General features: G+C 37.9%; 1 protein-coding gene across 1 annotated transcript in view; it reads left to right on the forward strand.

Annotated features, from left to right (window-relative positions):
* Window positions 1-19,739, forward strand: part of LOC107655216 (CUGBP Elav-like family member 5) — a 250,264-nt gene extending 230,525 nt beyond the window's left edge. Inside the window, exons 8-13 of the mRNA XM_016442649.1 lie at window positions 568-712; window positions 15,103-15,318; window positions 15,518-15,610; window positions 16,805-16,948; window positions 18,144-18,310; window positions 19,003-19,739. Coding sequence (XP_016298135.1) covers window positions 568-712; window positions 15,103-15,318; window positions 15,518-15,610; window positions 16,805-16,948; window positions 18,144-18,271 — 726 coding nt within the window. The 3' untranslated portion in view covers window positions 18,272-18,310; window positions 19,003-19,739. The remainder of the gene's footprint in view (window positions 1-567; window positions 713-15,102; window positions 15,319-15,517; window positions 15,611-16,804; window positions 16,949-18,143; window positions 18,311-19,002) is intronic.
* The last annotated feature ends 5,248 nt before the right edge of the window (window positions 19,740-24,987 follow it).

Here is a 24,987-nt window from a genome sequence, read left to right on the forward strand (position 1 = left end):
TTGCACAGTGACGTTATTAGAAAAGACGTGTACGATACATGTAAGCTAGCATGTATGCATGAGGTACATTCTGGATCTAATGGTCATTTAGCCTGGATCTAAGAATATCCGCTTCAGGATAACGGTGATATATTCAGCCTTGATAGCTGTCACATCGTAAAGGAAAATGGGGGAGGGAAAAGAAGTTGCGCTGTCAAGGCCATGAAGAAAGCATCACCTTAAAGTTTGAAAGGGAAAAAATGAATACAATTCAATTTTTTTGCTCCGAAGTCCCAGGTCCCTTAAGGACTACAATAATATGTGCATCGATCCCTCCATTAGAATGAGCCAGACCGACAGCTATTGAAATGTTTCGAGGGGGCTTGCGACAGCCCTCTGACTGGGAAGATGGACGCTTTCACTAAACATAGGTTGACACATTTTTCTCTTTTTCCGCTCTACTTTCTCCTCTACTCTGCAAAGCACTGCCTATCCATCATGCCCCCATGTAGCCTGTGTGCTTCTAGTAAATTTTCTCTCTCTTTCTCCCTCTCTGTTTTCTGTTTTTTCTCTATCTCTATCCGGCAGCTGATGCAGCAGCAGGCGGCCCTCATGGCTTCCAGTCACGGTGGCTACCTGGCGCCCAGCGTGGCCTTTCCCACCACCCAGATCCACCAGATGGGGGCGCTCAATATCAGCAGCCTGCCACCCACCCCCATGACCCCGGTGTCGGGTGAGTTTCATCAGACACTGGGTGAGCAACAGTGCTTCATTTCCTCTCTTTCAGGATGGGGTCTGAGTGTTACCGTCGCGTTAGTCTGACCGCCATAGTCAGTCTCAAGCTTACATAGACTTTAAAAGTTATATTTCAGTCAGACTAAAGCTATAAAACCTAAACAGAAAACATACATTTTATAACAGATCTAGATAACACAGTTGTAGCTTGGTTTCACCCAGCATGTATTGTTAATTGCACAATAATTGGCCCTACATTGTGCACCAACTCTGAAAAGAGGTGAAGCGTGATGTGTATTTAATGTATTAAGTGTTCGAGTGCACACTTGTTATGTATACTTGGATGGACTGTAGTTTGACTATGCAAAACCCCACTTTAGCTTGATTGAAACTGTGCATGTAAGTGTAATTGTTCAAAAAGCACAAAATTGTACACAGTTACGTAATTTCATTTTTTTATACGATAGTTTGTGTTAAAACACTGAAAATACTGAAAAAGTTAGCACAAATGTAAATATTTTCTTCTGAACGATTGATACTACAATAAAAAACCTGCATTGTAACTGCACATGTAAACATGCTGTACATTTACATAGTGTTAAAAAGTCAGTACGCATTACTTTTGGACAGAAAAAAAAAGCACAAAGACTATACACAATTTAAAGGGGTCCTTTTATGCTTTTTCACTTTTTCAACTTTAGTTAGTCTGTAATGTTGCTGTTTGAGCATAAAAAAAGATCTGCAAAGTTACAAAGTTCAAAGTCCACTTCAAAAGGAGATATTTAACAGAAATCACTTTTCAAAAACTACAACGAACAACTCGTTTGGACTACAACACATATTTTCCGGGATTTGTGATATCACAAATATCGACGAATGGGACGAGACCTGGTTGAGCTGCACTAGAGAAGGCAACGAGTGTTATCACTATGTCGGAGACACGCTAGCTTTCTCAAGGCAGACGAACTTAGCATGGTTACAATCATCCGGGTTTAAATCGTGCTCAAATTGATTTGATTTTGACACAATATTTACTCTGAAGCTGCAGCAGGCGGCTATGGTAAGGGACATGACGTTTCCCGACCAGGCGCCGAGTGCTGCCAATCACAACACACATTGGCCCAGCTAACCACTCACAGCACACACTGGCCCAGCTAACCAATCACAACACACACTGGCCCAGCTAACCAATCACAACACACACTGGCCCAGCTAACCAATCACAACACACACTGGCCCAGCTAACCAATCACAACACACACTGGCCCAGCTAACCAATCACAACACACACTGGCCCAGCTAACCAATCACAACACACACTGGCCCAGCTAACCAATCACAACACACACTGGCCCAGCTAACCAATCACAGCACACACTGGCCCAGCTAACCAATCACAGCACACACTGGCCCAGCTAACCCTATTCGAGCCGTTCATGCCAGACTGGTGAGTGAGGTGTTGTAATAATGTAAAATATGTGGAAAAATAGTATGTACAACCTAGTATGAGAGCCTGTTCTAGTACACCCCCAAAACAAAATCAAGACTTTGTAAAAGAGCATAATAGGACCCCTTTAACAAATTTCTGCAGTTTTCTTGTCCAATCATTTGTGTTCAACTGCAGAAAAATTTGCAGACGTGTGAATAGTGTAGTTTTAGTAATTTAAAAAGTCAGTACACATAGCTTATGGGTGGATAGAAGCAAAGCACAAAAACGCGTGCATTTCTTTATTTTTATGTACAACTGTTTTTGAAACCAAATAATAATAATAATAATTAGTGGGAGTGTGAATAGTCTTTGAGGTTTTGTTCTGATGCCACAATAAAAACATTTTTGTGCCGTTTTTTAAAATGTATTAACTATTTCGATAATTAATGCAAAATTGCTTCTAAACGATGTAACCAAACCAAATGTGCTGTGTTTGAGCTCTTCCATAATTGAGCTGCAAAGTGAACCAGACTTTATGCCAGTAGTCAAAAATCGACACGACCTACGCGAGATGACCGTCGCATGGGCAGACGTGGAATTGCAGTTTCACATGGGAGATTTGTTGGAATATACTATAACATTCCAAAACAAGCACCACATTTCACAAATCAGCCCATCTCATGTCACATTTGAAGTTACAAAAACACCCATGCTGACATTTCCTAAATGGCATGACAGAATTGTGGTTTTACTCGTCCTCAGACAGCTTTGATAATCAGGACACGACTGCTCTGATTTTCATTCCCAACACCCCGTTATCACACAATCTAAACAAACAGGAGATCTTATTGGATAATGGCCACCTTACAGCATTTGCTTATGCAGCAGTATTGCACTTTTCCAATCCCTTCTGAAAACATGGCACCCAGTGAATTATGCTCAGCTTTAACAAAGCTCATTCCTCTTTTGTCATCAGCACTGCTGTACCAATTTACCCTACACACCACGACACCGGACAATATCATTTGTCATTCCCGGTAAAGCACATAGTTTTGGCAACATATGAGTAACTTGCAGCTAACTGGCCAGCTGATTTCGAAGCACGTTTTTAGTTTCATGGCTAATTGACTGACCGTGAAATGACAAAACATTTGTGTTCTTATGCAAAGTTAAAACACAAGCTTTATTACCTGAGGGGCTGGAACAGCAAGACGCTCCCCTGGCATCACATATAGATTTAATACGGTTCCATCTTTTACAAGCCACCATCCAGTCCCATAAAAGCCTCGTCCAATTAAAGCTCCAGAGCTGTCAAGCCACACTCCTCTTCTGCGAGGCTGAGGCTATCCATGTGTGGCATTACATGCAAATGTACTTACTTGCTACTTCAAATATTAAGGCAGACAGACAGGACGGTTTGTCAAATGTTTTGTCAAGACGCATGCAATGCAAAACATGCACTTTTCCCATCCTGGATCATCCATCACTCACTGCATGTTTGTTTTAGCAGCACCCATTGTATTATCAGTCCTAAAATTCACAGGACTGCAACTGTTATATTGAAAAATTATATGTTGATACTACTGCATAGTTGACTTTTTCACTAGGTATGAATGCTAATACTTACTTACCACAAAGTACTGTGGTGGTACCATGGTAGAGTTATGGCATCAGATGATAATACTGTGGCACTGTAATATACATATGGTATTTACATGTTACTCCAATGATACTTCAAATGTCCAAAGCATAGTTTTACCATGGTATATCGTACGTGCTAAAAACATGTATTATTGTAGTACCAAATCAAAAAAAAAACAAAAAGTGGTATTACTATGGTAACTGTCACAAAATATAATATTACAATGGCGATGTCCATGAAACCATGATAATGTCATAGTCAATGTCACTTAAACATAATAATACTATCGCTAATGTCCATGAAACTATAGCAATGCCATGGTGTCACAAAACATAGAAGTACTCAATAACACTGGTACTAATGTTTGGTTTGGTTTGGTTTGGGTTTTTTTGGACGTGTACCTTAGAATTCTTGTAAGTACCTTGCTGTACCATGTAAATACCATGTTAAATGTCCATAAAACCACAGCACCTCATCATTTTTTGCTATGTTTTTCTTCCTTGCAAAAATGTTCCATCTCTGTATAAAACAACCGCACTCATATGTTTGGATTTTATCCTCTTTGACTGGGATCAGTGTCATATTAACATGCAATGCAGCTGCTGGGGTGAATTGGCCTCTCTTACACTGACTTAATTGAAAGAGACTGGCGGAGCTGCGCGGATGTCCTGTGGATGCGAGATGTGCTGAAATATGTGCAGCGTTGGACACGCTCCTGCGTGCGCGTGTGAGCTCTGCTCTACTGATTGCCTTCCATTATTGAACCTATTGGAATCTGTTGCATTATTAATCCTGGGCGAGATAGAACGGCTGGCGTTAAAAATATTCCAAGGACTACAATAAATAAGATATTCATACTTTTTTTTTTCTAGTTCATTCATTCATTTGCATCTCTCTGGCAGGCACAGCACCTCTGGTTTATTCAATACATCTGCCTGTGTGCGCGCACACACACACATTCTTATTGGTTATGATTTGTGTATAGAGCATTGTGGAAGCACGGACTATCCACCTTATTTTTCAACAGAAGTAAGCTGTTTTCTGTGAATGTGCGAGACTTCCACTCTTATGGGAAAAATAAGACAGATACAGGAATCTGGTTGGATATTAAGAGCTAATGTTGCCAGAAAAATATTGCGGGCCGCCTTCAGTTTCTGTTTGAATAAACAGAATAAATGTTTTTGGATCAGGCTTTAAAAACGACTGAACAACTGATCTATTGTGATGCAAAAAAAAGCCTTCTAACTTCCCTTTATCATGAAGTGGTTTTTAGGGAATTGTGCTGCAATCTGAAGACATCTGGCAAGACCACAACTGAACGGCAGAACAGCTGTCACATCATCTGAGGCTGCTTTCAGATCTCCATATTTTAGTTAATGCACAAGCTCGGAGTATTATTAGAGCGAAATATCCTCAGTGTTAGAAATAATATTAACGTAAGGTAACAAAGTATTAGCTGAACATCTCATTGTGCTTAAGTGGAGTTACAGAGAAAAGATGAGCAAAACTGGATTACAAAATAGACAACATCTGGAAAATATTATTATGATATGGACTACAATTAACCATTTTAACACATTGTGTAAGATTAAAAATTTTGACAGTCAAAATTATTTAATATGACTGACACAAACTGACTACATTTGTAATCTTGCAATGTAATTGTTAGGACTGGGTGACGGCACTGATTTCCTGATTCGAGTCTGATTTATTCAAGATTGATTCAATTTGATTGTGATTCAAAATTGATTATTCAGTTATTATGTCAACAGGCCCAATAAGTATTAGGTATTATCACAAATAACAATGTTAGTAATATTACTGCACTTAAATATATTATTAGGCATTTATTATGATTATGATTATGATTGATGATTATTATTATTATTATTTATGGTATATTATTAATGTGGAATCAAGTCCTTATTAAATGTTTAAATCCTTGTGAAAAAGGTACTGTAACAGTAGAATCGATATTGAATCTTTTAAATAAAATTCACATTTTTACAATTTTGTGCATTAACACTGTTGAATATTAAGCATATATGATGAGTAATAATATATAATAAATTACACCATTATTTTTATTTAGATAAATAAATTAGAATTTCATCAAAATAACTAATTAATAATAATAATAAATTATTAGTATTATTAATTAGTTATTTTTATGGAATTCTAATTTATGATCTAATTTATTATTATTATTATTATTTGTTATTTTGATGAATTAGATAAATGTGATACATTTTCACTTTTTTTAAATGAGAAATGATTTTGTACATTAACATGTTTATTATGGGGTATAATAATAATAATAATAATTTAATAATACTAATTATACAATAATAATTTATTTAATATATTAATCTTTTAAATCTTTCATACGCATTTATCTTTATTTAAAAAAAAATTGTATTGTGTTGTGACAGGTGACGATATCAATAGATAATACTATATACAGTGGGTATAAAATAATCACATTTTGTTACTTTGCAGCCTGAAATGAAGACGGACAGTTTTTGTTTTATCCAGCTGTATCTACTCAGTGCAACTTATAACATCCAAGTGAAAGATATAACATCAACATGTACGAAAAAAAAAAACAGAATCACACTGAGTTGGAAAAAGGATCACCGCCTCCTAAAAATGACTTGTAAACTCAATCAGGTGTAGAAAGATATAACACCAATATGTCAGAAAAAAATAAAAAATAAAAAAATAGAATCACTGGCTGCGTCTGAAAGCCTAGGCAGCTGACCTATCAGGCAATGACTTTGCAGGCAGTGTTTTTGCATAAAGGCACCTCATGAAACTGATTTCGGACAGGCTTCTGAGGCAGCAGCGGTTTAATGATGTACAACAAAATAGAACGAGTTTTGGTGATAACTAAACAAATACTATAATACTGATTTCTCGCTAGAACTAACATCAAAAGTGCAAAAAGTTAGTCAAGAATATGCATTTACACACAAATTGACCACCAAACGCAACTTTCAGATGCCATCTTTATTTTTTTAGTTCAACCATCATGGAATTGAACGCACAGGATTGTGGGATATCAAAGGCAGCGAAGGATACATCTATACTGCCTTCAAATATCGATCAGATGAAGGTATCTCATGAGACAGGAAGTGAAGCTAACTTTGGATTCGGACGTGCCTTGATGCCTTCCTGCCTTAGAATGCGTCCTCCGAAGGCAGCATTTTAGAGCTTTCGGACGCAGCAACTGAGTTTGAAAAAGGATCACCCCCTCCTAAAAAGGACTTGTAAACTCGATCAGGTGTAGCTAATCACCTTCTCAATGGCACACAAAGCCATTTGACTTTCACCTGTGATCAGCTGTGCTCATTTTGATTAGCTCAGCATGAAAAGAGCTTTCCTGGAGCATTTCAGTCCTTGGTAGTGCAACTGAAGCAAACAATCGACTATGGCACTGTCAGAAGATCTCCGGGATAAAGTTGTGGACAGGCACAAGTCAGGAGCTGAATATGAAAAAAAAAAATTCAAAGGCTTTATCAATGCCTAGAAGCATAGGGAAGTCTTATTAAGAAGTGGAAGGTATTTGGTGCAACACAGACCCTCCCTGGATCAGGACGTCACTCCAAACTGGATGAAAGAGCCAGGAGGAAACTGCTCAGATGGGAAGAAGGTTTACCTTCCAACATGACAATGACCCAAAGCACACAGCAAAACTGAGCTCACAGTGGTTGAAGGAGAAAAAGGTGAATGTCCTTGCATGGCCTAGTCAGAGTTCAGACTTAAAGGGGTGGTTCACTGGTTTTTTTTCTAGGCTTGATTGTGTTTATGGGGTGCAGTCTAACATGTTAATGCTTCGTTTTTAAAAAAACGCATTATTTTTCACATAATTTACCTTTATTCCACACCGCTCTGTCCCTTCTCTGCTTTTATGAAGCCCTGCCCTCAGAAACAGGCGATGGACTCTGATTGGTTAGCTAGCCCAGTGTGTCGTGATTGGCTAAACGTCCCGCCCCTCACTTCAGCAGCATGTGCTCCGGTTGTATTGTAAACAACGGCGTCGTTAATATTGCTTATCAGTTTGAGCCCGATTGAGAAGCAGAGGATATTATTGAAGAGGCTTTTAAGCCTCAAGCACGGCTTTTAATGGTAGGCCTATGTTTTTTGTTTTTTGTTGTCTCATACTTTTAGATATGCTGTTATTTGTAAATGCTACTGCTTATGTTAGCATTTAATATACGGTTTCATCCTGATTAAAGCTTTAATACAGTACGGCAACTGCACGCGCATCCATGTTTAAAATAAGTGTATAATTGGAGCAGTTCATTGTTGGAGCTGAGCTGAATGAGAGAGAGAGAGATGCAGAGCGTGTGCAGAATGAGAGAGAGCGAGAGATGCAGAGTGTGTGCAGAGCAGGGGAACGCGAAGAACAGGACTGAGAACTGCTGCTTTTGAACATTGATTTTGAATCTTGTGAATCCATTAGAATCGTTAGAAGACAGAATCGTGATTCATATATAAATAGATTTTTACGTGCACCTCTAGTTTTCTCTTCCTCTTCTCTAAAGCAGAGCAGCATGGCCTCGCCCCTTTGCTACCTTTTCCTGAGGGGCGAGGTTTATCTGGGTTTATGTCACGAACCCGGGATGTAACATGTTGTAGTCCCTACCAGCCATTTTTGTAGGCATTAAACTGACAGAATTATAAAATATATATCTCTGTTTGCATTGAACGTTCAGCTTCGTAAATTTGCAGATATTGTTTATGCTCAAACAGCAACATTACACACTAACTAATGTTAAAAAAGTGAAATCGCAATCAACCACCCCTTTAAACCCAATTGAAAATCTGTGGAATGACTTGAAGTCCACAAACACTCACCATCAAATTGAACTCAACTTGAGCAGTTCTGCAAAGAAGAGTGGGCAAATATTGCAAAGTCTAGATGTGCAAAGTTAGCAGAGACAAATCCCAACAGACTAAAGGCTGTAATTAAAGCAAAAGGTGGTTCAACAAAATACTGACAAAAGGGGTGATCCTTTTTCCAACTCAGTGATTCTGCTTTTTATTTTTTTTATTTTTTTTCTGACATATTGGTGTTATATCTTTCACTTGGATGTTATAAGTTGCACTGAGTAAATACAGCTGGATAAAACAAAAACTGTCTGTCTTCAATTCAGGCTGCAAAGCAACAAAATGTGATTATTTTAAACTGACAAAAGGGGAAAGGGGTGATCCTTTTTCCAACTCAGTGATTCTGCTTTTTATTTTTTTTATTTTTTTTATGACATATTGGTGTTATATCTTTCACTTGGATGTTATAAGTTGCACTGAGTAAATACAGCTGGATAAAACAAAAACTGTCTGTCTTCAATTCAGGCTGCAAAGCAACAAAATGTGATTATTTTAAAAGGGTGGTGATTCTTTTCTATACCAACTGAATACCACAGTACTGAATGACTTCCATATTCATAAACATGGTATTTACCTCGTCTCCCAAGGTAGTTCAGAGAATTACATGTCAGAAAAAAAGCATTACCATGGCACTTTGTCCAAAAAAAAAAATTTACAGTTAAGAAGATTTAATGCCACACTAGTGCAACAACGTGTACCATTATGTGTGGCTTCAGCATCCGGAGTAACCTAGAAACCTGGACGTCGTCATCCAGAGGTAACGTGGTGACATTCTGCAGTGCACTCAGCGTTTGGGAGTGCAACAGAGGGGTTAAGAGTGCTTGCTGAAAACAATGGCGTGGCCGCTCTATTAACAGATGTAAAGCACTTAAGCGCGATGGTGCGTACACACTCAGCCAGATGGCGCCCTCTGTTAGAGGATGTATCGCTACCATGATGCATGGTGATGTTTTCCCCTATTTTGTTTCTTTTTTTTATAAGAGTAATGTTCAGCAGGTGCAAGCTCTTGAGCTACAAAGAGCTTCAAGTCGACGGCATGACAGTCTAATTGTCAGCGGCGGGATTAAATGGCTTGAAACTGTGCAGCCAGGCTGGTTGCGTTATTCGTCTCTGCCCTGAAGTTCGTACCCTGACACGGGCTTGATAGGTTTTGCAAAGCCCCCGTCCTGCTTTTTTCCTGTTTAAATGGAGATGTGTCACAGACAGATGAGAGGCTGCTCTTTGGTTAAGCATATGTCGGATGTTTCTGTTGTGTTTAAAGCCCCGGACGAAGTTAATGAGGTGTCAGGTGCAGTATTTGCGAGCCATCCGAGAGGCGCGGAACATGATGGGGACGGTTGAGTTCACCTTGTGTGCTGTCAGGGTCATAAAACCCATTGACTTTGTTCTCGGTCTCACGGGACCGCAAAATAGAGATTGTGCTCGTACGAAAACCCGAAAGCATTTCAAACGGAGCAGCTGCACAGGTTGTGTCGCATGCCGGTGCCCTCAGAGATGCTGTTTTTCTGTTTTAGGAAGTCACTGGTTGTAAAAATCATGGTGTTTATGCATATTATGTTTTGTAAAGCACTTGAAATGTATGTTTCAAGGGCTAGGGCTGCATTGACGTCTGTTTAAGATATTAAAATGCTGTTAAAAGTTTCATTAGACTACACTGAAGATCATTTGGAGTCATTTATCTGTCATTTACTGTTATAATAACTTTAAAAATGGTTGAACACTAAGACCTGCTGTTGCATTTCTGCAGCATTCAGATGAAATAGTCTCATATTCACACTGATTTACATTTCTTTTGGTGTGTTGCCATTTTTCTGTCTCCAAACTTAGATGCGAAACAGTCCCCAATGGTGGCAGTAGGCAGAGATTGTGTTTTGTGGCATGCTGGGAGATTGAATTTGTAAATTATTTCATGCCAGACGTGTTGCTATGACACATTTTAGAGTGTGTTCTGCTATAAAATGTAGTTTTAACCCATATTTAGTGAAAAATAAATATTTAATAGCTTTAAACTTATGTACAATGCTGCTACAGTTGGTCTCTGTGATTAAAGTAATAGTTTGCCCAAAGCTGACATTTCTGTCATATTTTACCATGTTATTCTGAACCTTTAATGTATATAAATACATATTCAACAACAAAATCTGTAGAACACAAAATCAGACGTTTAGCAGAATGTCCTACTCTTTTACATACAATGGAAGTGAATGAGGACTGAAGCTCCACAAATGACCATAGAAGCTCCATGATTTTGTGTTTGATGGAAGAAAGTCAGTCATACAGATTTGAAAAGACCTGAGGGTGCGTGAAAAATTACTGAATTACCATTAAGAGTGAATTGTGATCAAGTGTGTAGTTGTCAGGTGTCACAATGTAGTAGAACCAAATTTCGTTAAACTGCCATAAAAGTATGCATAGCTGTGCATTTGTGGACTAGCATACATAATCTCATTGCTTTACATTGTTCCATAGCAAACCTCTTTATGAATTCAAGTGTAAATAAACATAAGCCAGACTCTGGATTAAAATATGGATGTAATGGGAGTTAGTCATTGTGATTGGTTTGGCTGCAGTGCCAGCCGATACAGTTCCAGCGCTCCTTGTTGATTTCAGTGTATAATTTGCATAAATCCTTTTGGTGCATATGGTAAGCTGTTCCTCATTGTACTCACCATCGGGTGCAAATCAGCATGATGCACTGAGGGCAGATTGCAGTAATGTAAATCCAATTACACTTCCCTCTTGAAATAACAGTATTTGCAAAATACTCGACATCTCGTGGTGCTCAACATACTAACAGGGTTGACAGATAAAAGATTTGTTTAGTAACCGATGGATTCATTCTGGACTTTTGGAATTGGATGCCAAAATAGACTCCATCTGAAACAAATTGCTGTGATATGGACCACACAGAACCACAAAGGGAAGGATGATACAGTGCGTACTTTGATCTACACTAATAACCATCTGTTGATTCTTTTGATCTGTGAATTGCATGTCATACGGGACCACTGCAAACTGTTTACACTCATAGTAAACTGATAGACATATAACTTGATTTTCACAACACAGTTTTTAAGATTATGAAGATTAGCTCTTAAACCTAGTCATTATGTAATGTAACACCAGAATTCCCTGCAATGACCAGTGAAAAAATAAATCCAAAATCTTGGACATAGAGTCACGTCAGTTATATATAATTAGTATTTTATTCCGTTCAAGAAACTGTTGATAAATTATTTTTTGCATATTTTTATAGGCATTGCCCCATTTAAGAAAGAGACTCCTTTCATTAGCTTAGCAACATGATGAAATCAAGATCTACTGAAATGAAGTGACGAGAGTTTTACGTGAAGTGCATTAATTGTCTATGAAAACGGCATGAAGTGTAGCAGGGTAAAAGATTTTGGAATACAGATGGTAGAGGAACATTATTGGAACATTCTCCCAACATAAGGGAAACATTTTATTGATAATTTGTAGAACTTATACATTTCATTCAGTACCAAAAAGTAACAGTAAAAACGGCTAAATCGCATTTAATTGCATTGTTACCTTAGCAACATGCTAACATCAAACTCTGTTGAAATCAAGTCACAACGCCATTTGTCCATCAGAACAAGACATGAAGTACAGCAGAGTAATAAGGGTATGTTTACGCGACAGCAGTATACTAAAAACAAAACTCTTAAAACACTGTTTTGTGCATGTCAGGCCAGGAGTTGGCGATGTCACTTTGTAAAGAAACACTATACGCATGATGCCAGCGATTTCACAAATTGCGTACTTGTAGTTTATATGAAGAAGATAATGGTATCGTATCGTTTGAAACCCATTTTCAAAAGTTTGTGTTTTTAGGCCCCCAAAATGCCATTGTCGTATAAATAAACGGCCCCCTAAAAGATATTGGACTATAGAGGTTAGGAGAACATTAGGGGAAACGTTCTATTTATAATTTGTAGAACTTGGATACTTATACATTTTATTCAGTACTAAAATCTAATTCAAATGGTCATTGTTAGCAACATGCTAATGAAATCTATGTTATACAGTTATACAGAAAGCAAAATGCAGGGTCGTGAAATGAAAAATGTCTAGTTCTTTTTACTTGAGAGTCGTGTTTTTAGAACACCATCTCATGCGCAAAACTCAAATGCAGTGGTCCCGTGACATGTCCATGGGCAGTCGTGGCCTAATGGTTAGAGAGTCAAACTTGTAACCCAAAGGCCATGGGTTCGAGTCCCGGTACCAGCAGGGATTTTAGGTGGGGGGAGTGAATGACCAGCGCTCACTTGCACCCTCAATACCACGACTGAGGTGGGACCCTTGAGCAAGGCACTGAACCCCCAACTGCTCCCAGGGCGTTGCTGTAATATGGCTGCCCGCTGCTCCGGGTCTGTGTTCACTGCTGTGTGTGTGCACTTGGATGGGCAAAATGCAGAGCACAAATTCTGAGTATGGGACACCGTACTTTGCTACATGTCACTTTACTTCACTTTAATGCATGTTTATTGTAGAGAACGATGGAAGAGCAGTGTGGTGGAATGCAAAAACGTGTTCTGTATGAACTATCCGCTTTTTCCTAGGTATACTGTGTACCCTGAGTCATATCAATTGTCTTGTCTTACTAGATTTTTTTTTGTTATGCCTACTGAAGTCTTATTCCTCAACCAGAACATGATCTGAGTTTCCGAGACTAGCTCAGTCTGTTTCCTAATCTTCCTGCTGGCTGGATCCTCCCGTCAGTTTATTGTAGAGAACGATGGAAGGTGGAATGCAAAAACGTGTTCTGTATGAACTATCCGCTTTTTCCTAGCTATACTGTGTACCCTGAGTCATATCATTTGTCTTGTCTTACTAGATTTTTTTTTGTTATGCCTACTGAAGTCTTATTCCTCAACCAGAACATGATCTGAGTTTCCGAGACTAGCTCAGTCTGTTTCCTAATCTTCCTGCTGGCTGGATCCTCCCGTCAGCGTTCAGCTTTTCGAAACTGTCACATCAATGATAGATTCTCAACATTATAACAGCACGCAGCTGCCACTCGGCCCCGCATGTGTGGTCGGTTCGGCTGAGGATGCCTGTCGGACATCCCCGAATGCGCCCGGTCTCCTGGGCTCCGGGAAGAATGGGGCAGAGTCATCAACTAATTCATCAATGTGCCGTGTGGGAAGCAAATAATCGCGAAAATGCTTAGGAACAGGAAATAGCACAAACGAGAGTAAAGAGCTCTCCTCGACCCACTGGAATTCCCCCAGGTTACAGCAGTGTGGGAGACTTGAGTACAGTTTTGGGAACCTTTACGTTCAATACGAGCCTGGTTCGCACTCCGTCATGCTGTAAGTGAAGCTGGCTGGGCAGACAACACTGCAGCCTGTTTGAATCCATCGGCTCAGTCATGATTCTATAAGACTTTTCTATATGGTCTTTTGCCACATTGTAATTGAGGCATGCTGGGGGTTTCCATGACGACCGTCCTCTATGTCCAGCATTGTTTGCGGGTACAGATTGAAAAGGTATCCTATGGGAACTGTTTTCTAGTTTGTACCGATGCACAGCCACAGCTCAGAAACGCTCTAGGCTTGGGATCAAACACCGACTTATGCTAAAAAGGGCCTATTAAATGATTCACTTGCAGATGTTCACAAAACATTTTTCTAGTTGAAACCACATTTTTGTAGCCACTTTTTAGTAACTAACAAAGGTTATGGAATGGCTGACAGATCAGCAGTTCATATGCATTTATCTATATATAAACATTTATCTATCTATCTATCTATGTATCTATCTATCTATCTATCTATCTATCTATATCTCAGTTGTTAATGAGTTATATTATTAATAAAACTTTATAAATATTATATAAATAAATAATATATAAATAGTTCTGTATCTTAACTATAATATATAAATAATGAAACCATATTAATGAATATGTAATAATGTATTAATAAATAATGAAACTAAACTTATTAAATAATATAGTACATCAATTATATTAACAATATAGTAGTAAGATTCAAGGTTCATAGAAATTAAACTAAAAATAATGATTAAATAATAATGATATATATACTGTATATTAGAAGTAAATTTAATATAGTGGTATAATAGCATTAGCCTCAAACCTAACTAGCTAAAAGAGAATGATGTTGATTACCAGACAGACAGACAGACAGACAGACAGATAGATAGATATGTTTTATGTATGTATGTATTTTTTTATGCTATCAATGTGGTATGAGTTTTTGATGATTTTTTGTAGTAATCGACATCATTCTCTTTTAGCTAATTTCCAACAGCATTCTCTTTAAATGAAAACATGTACATTTTCTATGCTTTAATATGAAATTGCAGACTTTTTGCACACTTTGTTTGTAAACTGTACCAATGTACTGTACTGTCTGTGTTTGTTTTCCTGACTCAGCAGGCCTCAGCTCACCGCCTGCCAACATCACCACATCAGCCGTTCCCAGCATTGTCACTCCTATCGTCAACGGCTTTACCAGCATCCCTCACCAGCCCAACGGACACCCTGCGGTCGAGGCCATGTACACCAACGGACTGCCCGCTTATTCCACCCAAAGCCCCACGGCTGCAGACACCCTACAACAGGCCTTCACCGGGGTGCAGCAATATACAGGTTCACTACCTCAATCTGCCTCCTAATATATATATATATTCTATTTTTGTGCTGCTTACTTAAAAATGGATGGTTGTTTTGACCAACCATGTGTCAGTTTGTCGTTTTTTTTTCTTCTTTCTTTTGAGTAGCCTTGTTCAATGCTGTATCACATAAATCCAGAATGTGTTATCACACAAATTTATCTTTGCACGTACAGCCATCTACCCAGCGACCACACTGACCCCTATTGGCCAAAGCTTGCCACAGCCACCGCAAGTCATTCAACAGCAGCAGCAGAGAGAAGGTGAGGGTGAGAGATTTTTCATTTGTTTTGGCATAAGGATCAATACTACATGCATGATGATGAGTGAATAGTTTATTATGCTGAAATACTTGCAGAAAGCATCTTCCATTAAAGGAATAGTTCAGCCAAAAATGAAAATTTGCTGATTTATGCACCGTCAGGCCATCCAAGATGTAGATGAGTTTGTTTCTTCATCAGAACAGATTTGGAGAAATGTAGCATTACATCACTTGCTCACCAATGGATCCTCTGCAGTGAATGGGTGCCGTCAGAATGAGAGTCCAAACAGCTGATAAAACATCACAATAATCCACAAGTAATCCACACGACTCCAGTCCATCAGTTAACGTATCATGAATTGTAAAGTGTAAGAAGTGTAAGAAATAAATCCATCAAGGCATTATAACATAAATCTTGCTTCCGGTTCAAATACGAGTCCTCTATCCATAATATTGCTTTCTCCAGTGAAAATGTCATCTTGTCTGAATCATGAGAGAAATATCCACAGACCAAGCACTGTTTACAAGCAAAAACAATTCGGACCAGTTCTAAACAATTGGATTTTGACGTGAGAGGACAACAAGGGATGGACATTTCCACGGGAGGAATCGTTATTATGGATTATGGACTCGTATTTTGACCAGAAGTGATGGTTTAAAGTTAAAATTTCTTAATGATGGATTTGTTTTTCTTACAAACACACCTCTTTTCATTTCACAAGACGTTAATTGATGGACTGTAGTCGTGTGGATTATTGTGATGTTTTTATCAGCTGTTTGGGCTCTCATTCTGACGGCACCCATTCACTGCAGAGGATCCATTGGTGAGCAAGTGATGCGATGCTAAACATCTCCAAATCTGTTTATTAAACAAACTCATCTACATCTTGGATTGCCTGAGGATGAGTACATTTTCATTTTTGGGTGAACTATCCCTGTCACTCTTTTTAATTGATAAAATATTTGCTATAAATAAACACAAGTATTTAGTATTTAAAACTAAAAATTTGGCAATTTTTTAAGCACGTGTTAGCATTATGATAAAAAGTACATGTAACAACATTACATTCTGAAACAAAGGGGCACAAAGGCCTAAAATTAAAAATATTATTTAAATATAATTATATTTTATATATATAGATATATATATAAGTTGTCTCTGTGAGACTCCACATTGAGTAAAAACGTATTTGTGTTGCAGGACCAGAGGGCTGCAACCTCTTCATCTACCATCTACCGCAGGAATTTGGTGACAACGAGCTCATGCAGATGTTCCTTCCGTTTGGCACAGTCATCTCCTCCAAGGTCTTCATGGACAGAGCCACCAACCAGAGCAAATGTTTTGGTGAGACAAATCAGCATGCATATTCATTTCTACGTTTTGGTAATAGTACTAGATGACAATGTTCTCAAAATAGCTAAATATCAGCCGATTAATCTGCCTAGCCTAATTCCAGCATCAATGTTAAACTTAAATATCAGTAAAAAGTCACAAAAATTAACAAAAAACAGTAAAAAATATTTGATTACAACATGCTAAATGTGAATAACTGTAGAACAAGTATTACGTAAGTGAATTACAGCCCATCCCAAAACAACCTACAATCAGTCTCTGTCCATTTCACAATGTAAACTCCATTCTGTATTCTGTATTCTGTGTCAAGCCACAAACCGGAGCGCTGCCTTTTAAAAACCCCTGAGCCAGAAAAAAAAGTCCTAAGTGAAGCAAAAAGGCCCATTATGGATCAACATCTGTTCCCGCTCCAGGGGGAGACATTTCCCAAGCCTCAATTAATAGCAGCTCAAATTTGTGAAGTAGGACCTATTTGTGGTATTGACTTATACACTATGCATTTACTGCATAATGTCAGGTCTGGGTAACAGGCGCTCGGTAGAGTAATTAATCTGCGGTGGGGGCCACGGCCCGAGATGGACCGATGGGACGTGGCTGAGAGCACTGACATACATAGATTCCCTGTTAAGCAGCCTTGTGGCTTTATCCCCCACGTCACCTCCATGCGGACCCTCTCGTCTTGTAGATACAAGCCTCGAAATGGGGGCAGTTCCAGGCACGGTTAGGCGCCTAGGCCACTCTGCTCCCAGGTGGTTGATGGCCGATGAAAGCGCCCGCTGTTTTTCACGGTTCACTTCCGGTTCCTGATGACACTCGCAATGCCAGCGAAAGTGCATCCTCAATTCATTTTGGCCTTTTGGTCACTGGCTTTTAAAAGCCTGTGGGTTTGAATGGGAAGCTGGGGTCGTCACGGACGAATATGGTTTGCATGCTGTGGGTGGCCCCTTTTCGGAGTCCTGTGGGGTGATTTGTCCCTGTTCTATACCACCAGAGGCTTATATATGCTCAAAAGTAGCCCACACAGATGCATATATGGTGATTTTTCAGAGATCGAAGTGGAAATAGGTTCATAAAAGAGCCATTTTTGACTTGTTGGAAACTTGCACGGTGGTTTAATATGATGCCATGTAATCAATTTTAGTACCCGAACGACTTGGTTCACGTCTGTTCTCATGATCTCTTGCAGGCTTCGTGAGCTTCGACAACCCAGCAAGTGCACAGGCTGCTATCCAGGCCATGAACGGCTTTCAGATCGGCATGAAGAGGTTGAAAGTGCAGTTAAAACGGCCGAAGGATGCGAGCCGCCCGTACTGACAGGGCCCAACCCACACACGGCTCTCAGCAACAGCACAGGTACCACTTTTGGACAACAGACACGATTTTTAACAGGAAGACACAAGACAATTAACCTGTAAATCTAAATGATTTTACAAACTTGAGACTCGTTTCTTTCATTTATTAAATATTCAATATATTTAGTATTCATAGAAATACATTTACATGTATTATTATTGTTATTATTAAATATATTTAATAGAAATTAAATATTCAATATATTTCATATTCATAAAAATGCATTTAAGTGCATTATTTGTCATTCTTATTGTTATTTTTATTAATAATAACAATATATATATATATTGTTATATATATAATTACTGATATTCATAGAAATCCATTTCAATATATTATTAGTAAATATATTTGATAGAAAATAAATATTCAATATATTTATTATTCATAAACATTTAAATGGATTGTTTTTTATATGATTGTTACTATTATTGTTGTCGTTGTTGTTATATATATATATATATATATATATATGTGTGTGTGTGTGTATATATATATATATATATATATATTGTATGATATCAAATAATTTGTGTATTTGTGTTGTTGTTATTAAATTACATTTAGTATGTATTTTAGTACTTCAATATATAAAATACAATTATAATAATTTTTATATTAATTTATATTATATAATTTTATTGTAAATATCTCATATTAGATATTATTTGTAGTTTAATCTTCTTTTACAGGATTTGAAGAGTGAAATCTCAAAAGGAATTTAACTTTTTCTTTCAAAACAACCAAGAACAACATGAATGGATTTTTTTGAAGACATATCAGCATTTATTTTATGAAGATGTTCGGTACAGAGGAGGGGTTGCAGGTGAACCGGCACCCGTGGACAAACCACACTCGGCACAGTGCACGAAAGACAAGTGGAAGATCTCTCTAAAGACAGAGAACTCAACATGTCCTGTCTCTCGCTGAGCTTCTCACCATCAGTCAAGCAACAAACAAAAAGGAAAAAAAAAACGAGCGAGAACAACTTCAATTTCTATATACATATTATACACACATATGCTATTTAAAGGAAGAGGCGCTTATGGCTTTTATTACACTGGACAAATGAGGGTTAAACTTGAAGACCAAGGAAAAATACAGTGGAAAAAAAAGAAGCTCTTCTTGTCCCGCTAGTGGACTTTCTTTCTCTTTTCCTCTTACCTTTTCTTCTGTCACCGTCTTTCAGCAAACGCAGGACATTCTGTGGTCACAGAAGTTTCCATGCCCTCAGTGAAACTGACAAATCTTTCACCCCAAAGGGACCAAAGGACCAAACATTTTTATTCCTCAACAGAAATATATGGTATTAATAACAATACTAATACTACAAACTACTACTAACAACATAAGTTTAAAGAAAAAAAAGCATAAATATTCGCTTCAGGTCGGAAGAGGAAAGGGATTTTAATTTCCTTTTACATTTATAGCTACTGGGTTTCAGAATATTTAAACAAAATAGAAAAAAGCGAAGAAAAAAGGTATTTTAAAAGCTATACTATTTTAGTGGAGTAGAATATGTGGATTGGAGATTGTTAGGAGCATGTTCAGCCATTTTCGTCCATGAAGAAAAAAAACAAGGGGGGAAACTGTCCATCATCCATCATCGTTTTTTTTTTGCTCCGATGTCAAAAATAGGCCCACATTCCAGAGAACAAATGCTGAGTATAACAATATATGCATGTGCGAAGTGTTGCTGGTTTAGTGAAACCTTTTGCAGTTATTCAGTACACACAAACAAACATATTTATCCGATGAAAGCTTTACTTATCAAGCAGAATAAGTACCTGTGGCTTCAACGCAGACTATCCGCAATATAACAGCTATACCAATTCACAGGTAAATAATACAAAAAATACAGTTAACGCTTGACAGGGATGGGATTTATTTATTTATTTGTGCACTGCTTTAGTGATTTTTCAACTGAAGCGGTTCTAGTTTGTTTCATCAGGTCTACGATCGTGCTTCGTGAAGTAACACTTAACTTTACTATTACAAGAACCAGTAGACCTTTCATACCATCCATTTTATGCATCTTTCAAGAACATACTCATCAAACAGTTGTGCCAAATGCTGAATATCAACTGATAAAGCACATTGGTAAGTACACCAAGCAGTTACAAAGATACCAAGCCTTAAACCCTTACACAGCCCACAAAATGAGGTTCGTAACGGACCTTCCAAAGGGACAAACTTGTTATTGCTTACAACTTCTGAAGCACATCAGAATTTTACAGGGACCCTCTTGCAGCATCAAAAAAATAATCAAATTTAGCCTCGGAAACCTGCACAATCAATTCCACATTAGCGTTCATTTCGCTAATAAATTAGTTTAAGATATAGAAAACGCCAGGGGACGACTCGTTGGATCTGCAAATAACCCATATTTCTAAAAATACGCTTCTCTGGCTGGTATGGATTAGCTTGACGCTAACTGTCTGCAAAGGTCTAATGAGCAGCCTGTAAAGAGCTCACGAACAGCTTGCAAATAGCAGCCATGGAGGTTACAGTTGGAGCAAACTGATCCATCAATAAAAAAAAAAGCCACAGAGTCTGACATTATGGTGTACGTAACCGCAGTTGTTGCTTTGCTCTCAGACAAGTCGCAAATATACACCACTCTAAAGCGCTTGACGAGAATCTTAAAGACCCCATGAAATCAAAATTGGTGGCTAGTTTGTGTCTTAGCTCTGAGGCTAATGCTAGCTGACAAAACCAACACAAAAATGTGAAATTACAGTCTTCTGGTAAAACTGTCCTAAATATTAATGACTAGGCTACAAATTTTTGTCAAATCAAAAGCTCTAAAATGAAGTAAGAGTTGGTGGACATTTGTTAACATTGATGCCAGTTCTAGTGTACTCTAGTGTTAAGAGCAATACGCATTTGATTTGTAGTTTTTCATTTTTCGTTACTTGCAAAACGGACCAAAAATACTTACTTATCATGCGCTACCAATTTTTGTCCAATCAGATGCTCTGGAGTAGAAAGTCCCTTTTACTAATACTACTGTACCTGCAAGTAACTACACAGCAAAATGCTTGGTCCCTTTTTACTTGTTTTCCAGTTAAAAATATCTAAAAAAAATATAGATTAAGTTTTCATAAATTGTATCTGTCACGATCTGCTACGGTGCGGGAACACGGAGCAAGAAACGAGGAGACCAAGAGTACAGAAACCAAGGAATTTATTCATCTTCACAGGGAATCACACGTAGCACTGTAGACACAAACAATACCGGACGCTGGAGCACACACAGGGAACACTATTTATACACACAGGAGAAGGGGATGACGAGACACACCTGGGAGCAATGAAACATCATGGGAAACACCTGGGACAAATTAAACATGAGAAAGGAAGGCACATGAGGAAAACCACAAAACACGGAACAGAGTCTGACAGTATCTTTATTTGTATGTATCTATATGTGTATTATGTCTCGTCAAAGATTTATTTGTAGATATTTTAAATGGAAAACTAGACACAATACTTTCTAAGAGTAGGCTGTATTGTAAAATAAAGGCTATTGGTTATTTAAAATAAGTTGCCACGCACCATCTTCCTGTTTCAAAAGGAAATGCATCAACACTAAACTCGTCAAATGATTTCGCAGGGTCTTTAACTGTTAAATGGACAGTATTCTTGAAACAAGTTGTTTTCCTCTGCATTTAAAGTTTTTGTTTGCCTTTTTCGTACATTTTTACGTTCTATCTACATTTCCGTTACGCTACTTTTGCCAACTCGCCAATTCCGCACTGCCTTCATAGATATGCCAAAAACGACACATAATATAGAAGTACAGGAAGTTCAGGTCCTTCAGAATTCACAAATAAACAGAAATAGATGCAGAAACAGAGTTCTAGAATCTAGGTAGGACAGAAAAGCACATGTTTTGACCTCATTTGATTTCCACTGTGGATTTTGGACCTGTTTGTCTTAACTAAAAATATATCTGTATGTTAAATGTTTAATCTCGCAGACGTCAGAAATAAGTTTTGCCGGAAAACATTAACGTCGCCCGTATATCACAGTTGTTTTTTTAGCCTCAGGGCGTGCCGAAATGGACCGCATTCGATTCACAGGTTATAATGGCCTTTTTCTGCTGAACTCTCTCATTTCATCGTCTCTCTCCTGTCCTGTGGTGGCATATCAGAACGTGGTGATATACAGACACGTAGCCCTCGGGCATCAGCGCTCTAATAACCTCATGTTGCAGGGGCCTTCCTCACAGAATCTCTCCATGCCAGATGTGAATTATTAAAATCAAATTAAATTTGGCCTGTATGTAAAAGCAAGTGTAATACAAATTAAAAATGGCAACTAGTGCCTGAAGTTTAATAAGTTTGAAGGATGATATCATTACAGCTTGAAAGAAAAAAAAATGATTGGAAAGGCATATAAAATGAAGCTTGATGTGTTGAAAGGTGAACCGACGGCGTTAATACAAATTGCGTTTGCACCAGAAATGGGGGGAGGGGAGGGAGGGGGTGGGTGTTTTGCACAACAGGCATTTCTAAAGAAACCAGACCACCAGCATTTCATACTTGCTTTCTTCTCATTCACACCACGTTCACGTTTCGTTCCTCAGATCTTCATGCCGAACTTTGATCTGTGAGCATGCTCAAGGGGGGAAAGGGTGGGAAAGCTTCGGGGGGTTAAAGTGTTATAAAGGTACTACTCATATTAACAATATGATTCTTTAACTATGGTTTGTATGCTAAGGAAAGTAGCTTATTATAGATATGAAATATGTATATTAGGGAACAGCAGCACATTTCTCAGATTCTATGGGGAAAGTAGTCGGTGGGCGGGTGGGTTTCAGGGTGGGACGGGTTTTTTTTTCTTTATAAAGATCATGTTAAAGTTCTGGTTTTCTCAGCACAAAGCGTAAGGAAATATATATCAAGAGTATTGATTTTGCTGTGTGAAATGTGCAGTGGGAGAGCCAGGCACTCCCTGCGCTGTTCTTAAAGCCTGGATGAGACAATGCTGTTTACAGTTGTTTTTGGTTTTCTTGTTAATTTTCGTTGTTTTCTTTTGATATTTTCTGAGAAAAGAGGACAAGAGGTGCACCATCTATCTCTGCGATGCGATTGGTGTGGCATGAACAACTGAAATGGACAAGCATCCTGTTGACATTTCTCAAATATTTGCTGCTTACATTGTTTTACAGTTATGCCTACTCATCTATTGATTTGCCGATTAATTTATGAACATGTTTATTTAATTATTTATTTATTCCTGACAAAAATCTGTTTATGAATCGCCTATTTATTGGTTATGTTTAGAGAAATGTATGCATTGAAAAGAAACGCTTAATGGGCTTCTCTCTTTCTCTCTCTTTTTTTCAATTTTACAAATAAAATTTTAAATTTAAATATGAAGTCTGTTTGCCTTTGGTTCTTATCTAACTGTATTGAGCATAAAACATGTGGTGCTGTGAAAAGGTAAGTACAAAGTCTTCTTTTTTTTAAATGATACTGAAACTTAATTTTTTTTATTTTTTGGTAATAGATCTTAATCAGGTTAGACGCCATACTGAATTTAACCTGGATGGAAACGAGGCTGTGAGGGATCGACTTTACAATGAAACACACTGTATAACGGTCCTAAATTACTTAATTTTCACAACTTACAAAACTTTTTCATGGAGTTTTTGTCTACTTCGTAATAATCTGAACGGTCCTCTTTCTCTCATATATAGTGTTGGATCTATCTAATCAATCGGCTCGTCCTAAATGGTTCTCATATGTAGACGTGGGAAGTCCTCGTTCTCAATGGTTCACTCTCATGTAGTGCTGGTAAGATTCATTTTAGTTAAATTTTAGCGAATCGGTTCACCCTCTCTCTTACATATGTATAGTGTTGCAAAGTGCATTCATTTTCGTGAATTGGTTCATCCAGAATGGTTCTTCCTATTCATAAATACAGTGTTGGAAAGTGAATCTTCTTGTAGTGAATTGGTTCAATCAGATGTATTTTATAAATTAACAGATTTTAAAAAAGGATTCCCCAATTTGAGTCCTTCCATGGAATTTTTTGGCTTTTTACCCACCTTATTTTGCAACATGGAAATAATCTTAAATGTGCGAGACTTCCAGTTGATTAGTTGCTATAAATTACAAATCGAAGATCAAACTGCAGTAAATAGTCAAACTATTTGCACCACCAACCAGTGTTTATGATTATGATAATGAATTAAAATAATATGATAACAAATACCAGTTCACAATATCCAGCCTGTCTGGACCGTTTTTGTCATGTACAGGTAAAATATGACACCAAGCTTCGCACATTCAATTTAGATGGATTGCATAATATTTAGGTAATCACTTAAATCAATTAAATGGTTACAGCTTACATTTTACAAAACATGATAAAATGTCAAGAACTAAATAGTGAAGCCATAGACATAAAATAGTGAATATACACTTTGTCTGGCAGCTCTAATATGGGAAGAGAATAAATGAGAATGTGGTTGAAACATTACAGTAATGAACTGAGAGAGAGAGAGAAAAGAAAGGGGAGAGCCTAAAAAAATAGGAAGGCAGTGGCTCATGAAATAAATTGGCCCAATTACAATAAAGTGTGGCTCTTGGTCAGTGTGCGGGCCGAGCAGTTCATCTTTATTACAATCTGTTAATGAAAATCAATCCTGCTCCTGATAGACTCTT

The sequence above is a fragment of the Sinocyclocheilus anshuiensis genome, unplaced genomic scaffold, assembly GCF_001515605.1.
Source record: "Sinocyclocheilus anshuiensis isolate Anshui unplaced genomic scaffold, SAMN03320099.WGS_v1.1 scaffold735, whole genome shotgun sequence".
NCBI classification, from domain to species: Eukaryota; Metazoa; Chordata; class Actinopteri; order Cypriniformes; family Cyprinidae; genus Sinocyclocheilus; species Sinocyclocheilus anshuiensis.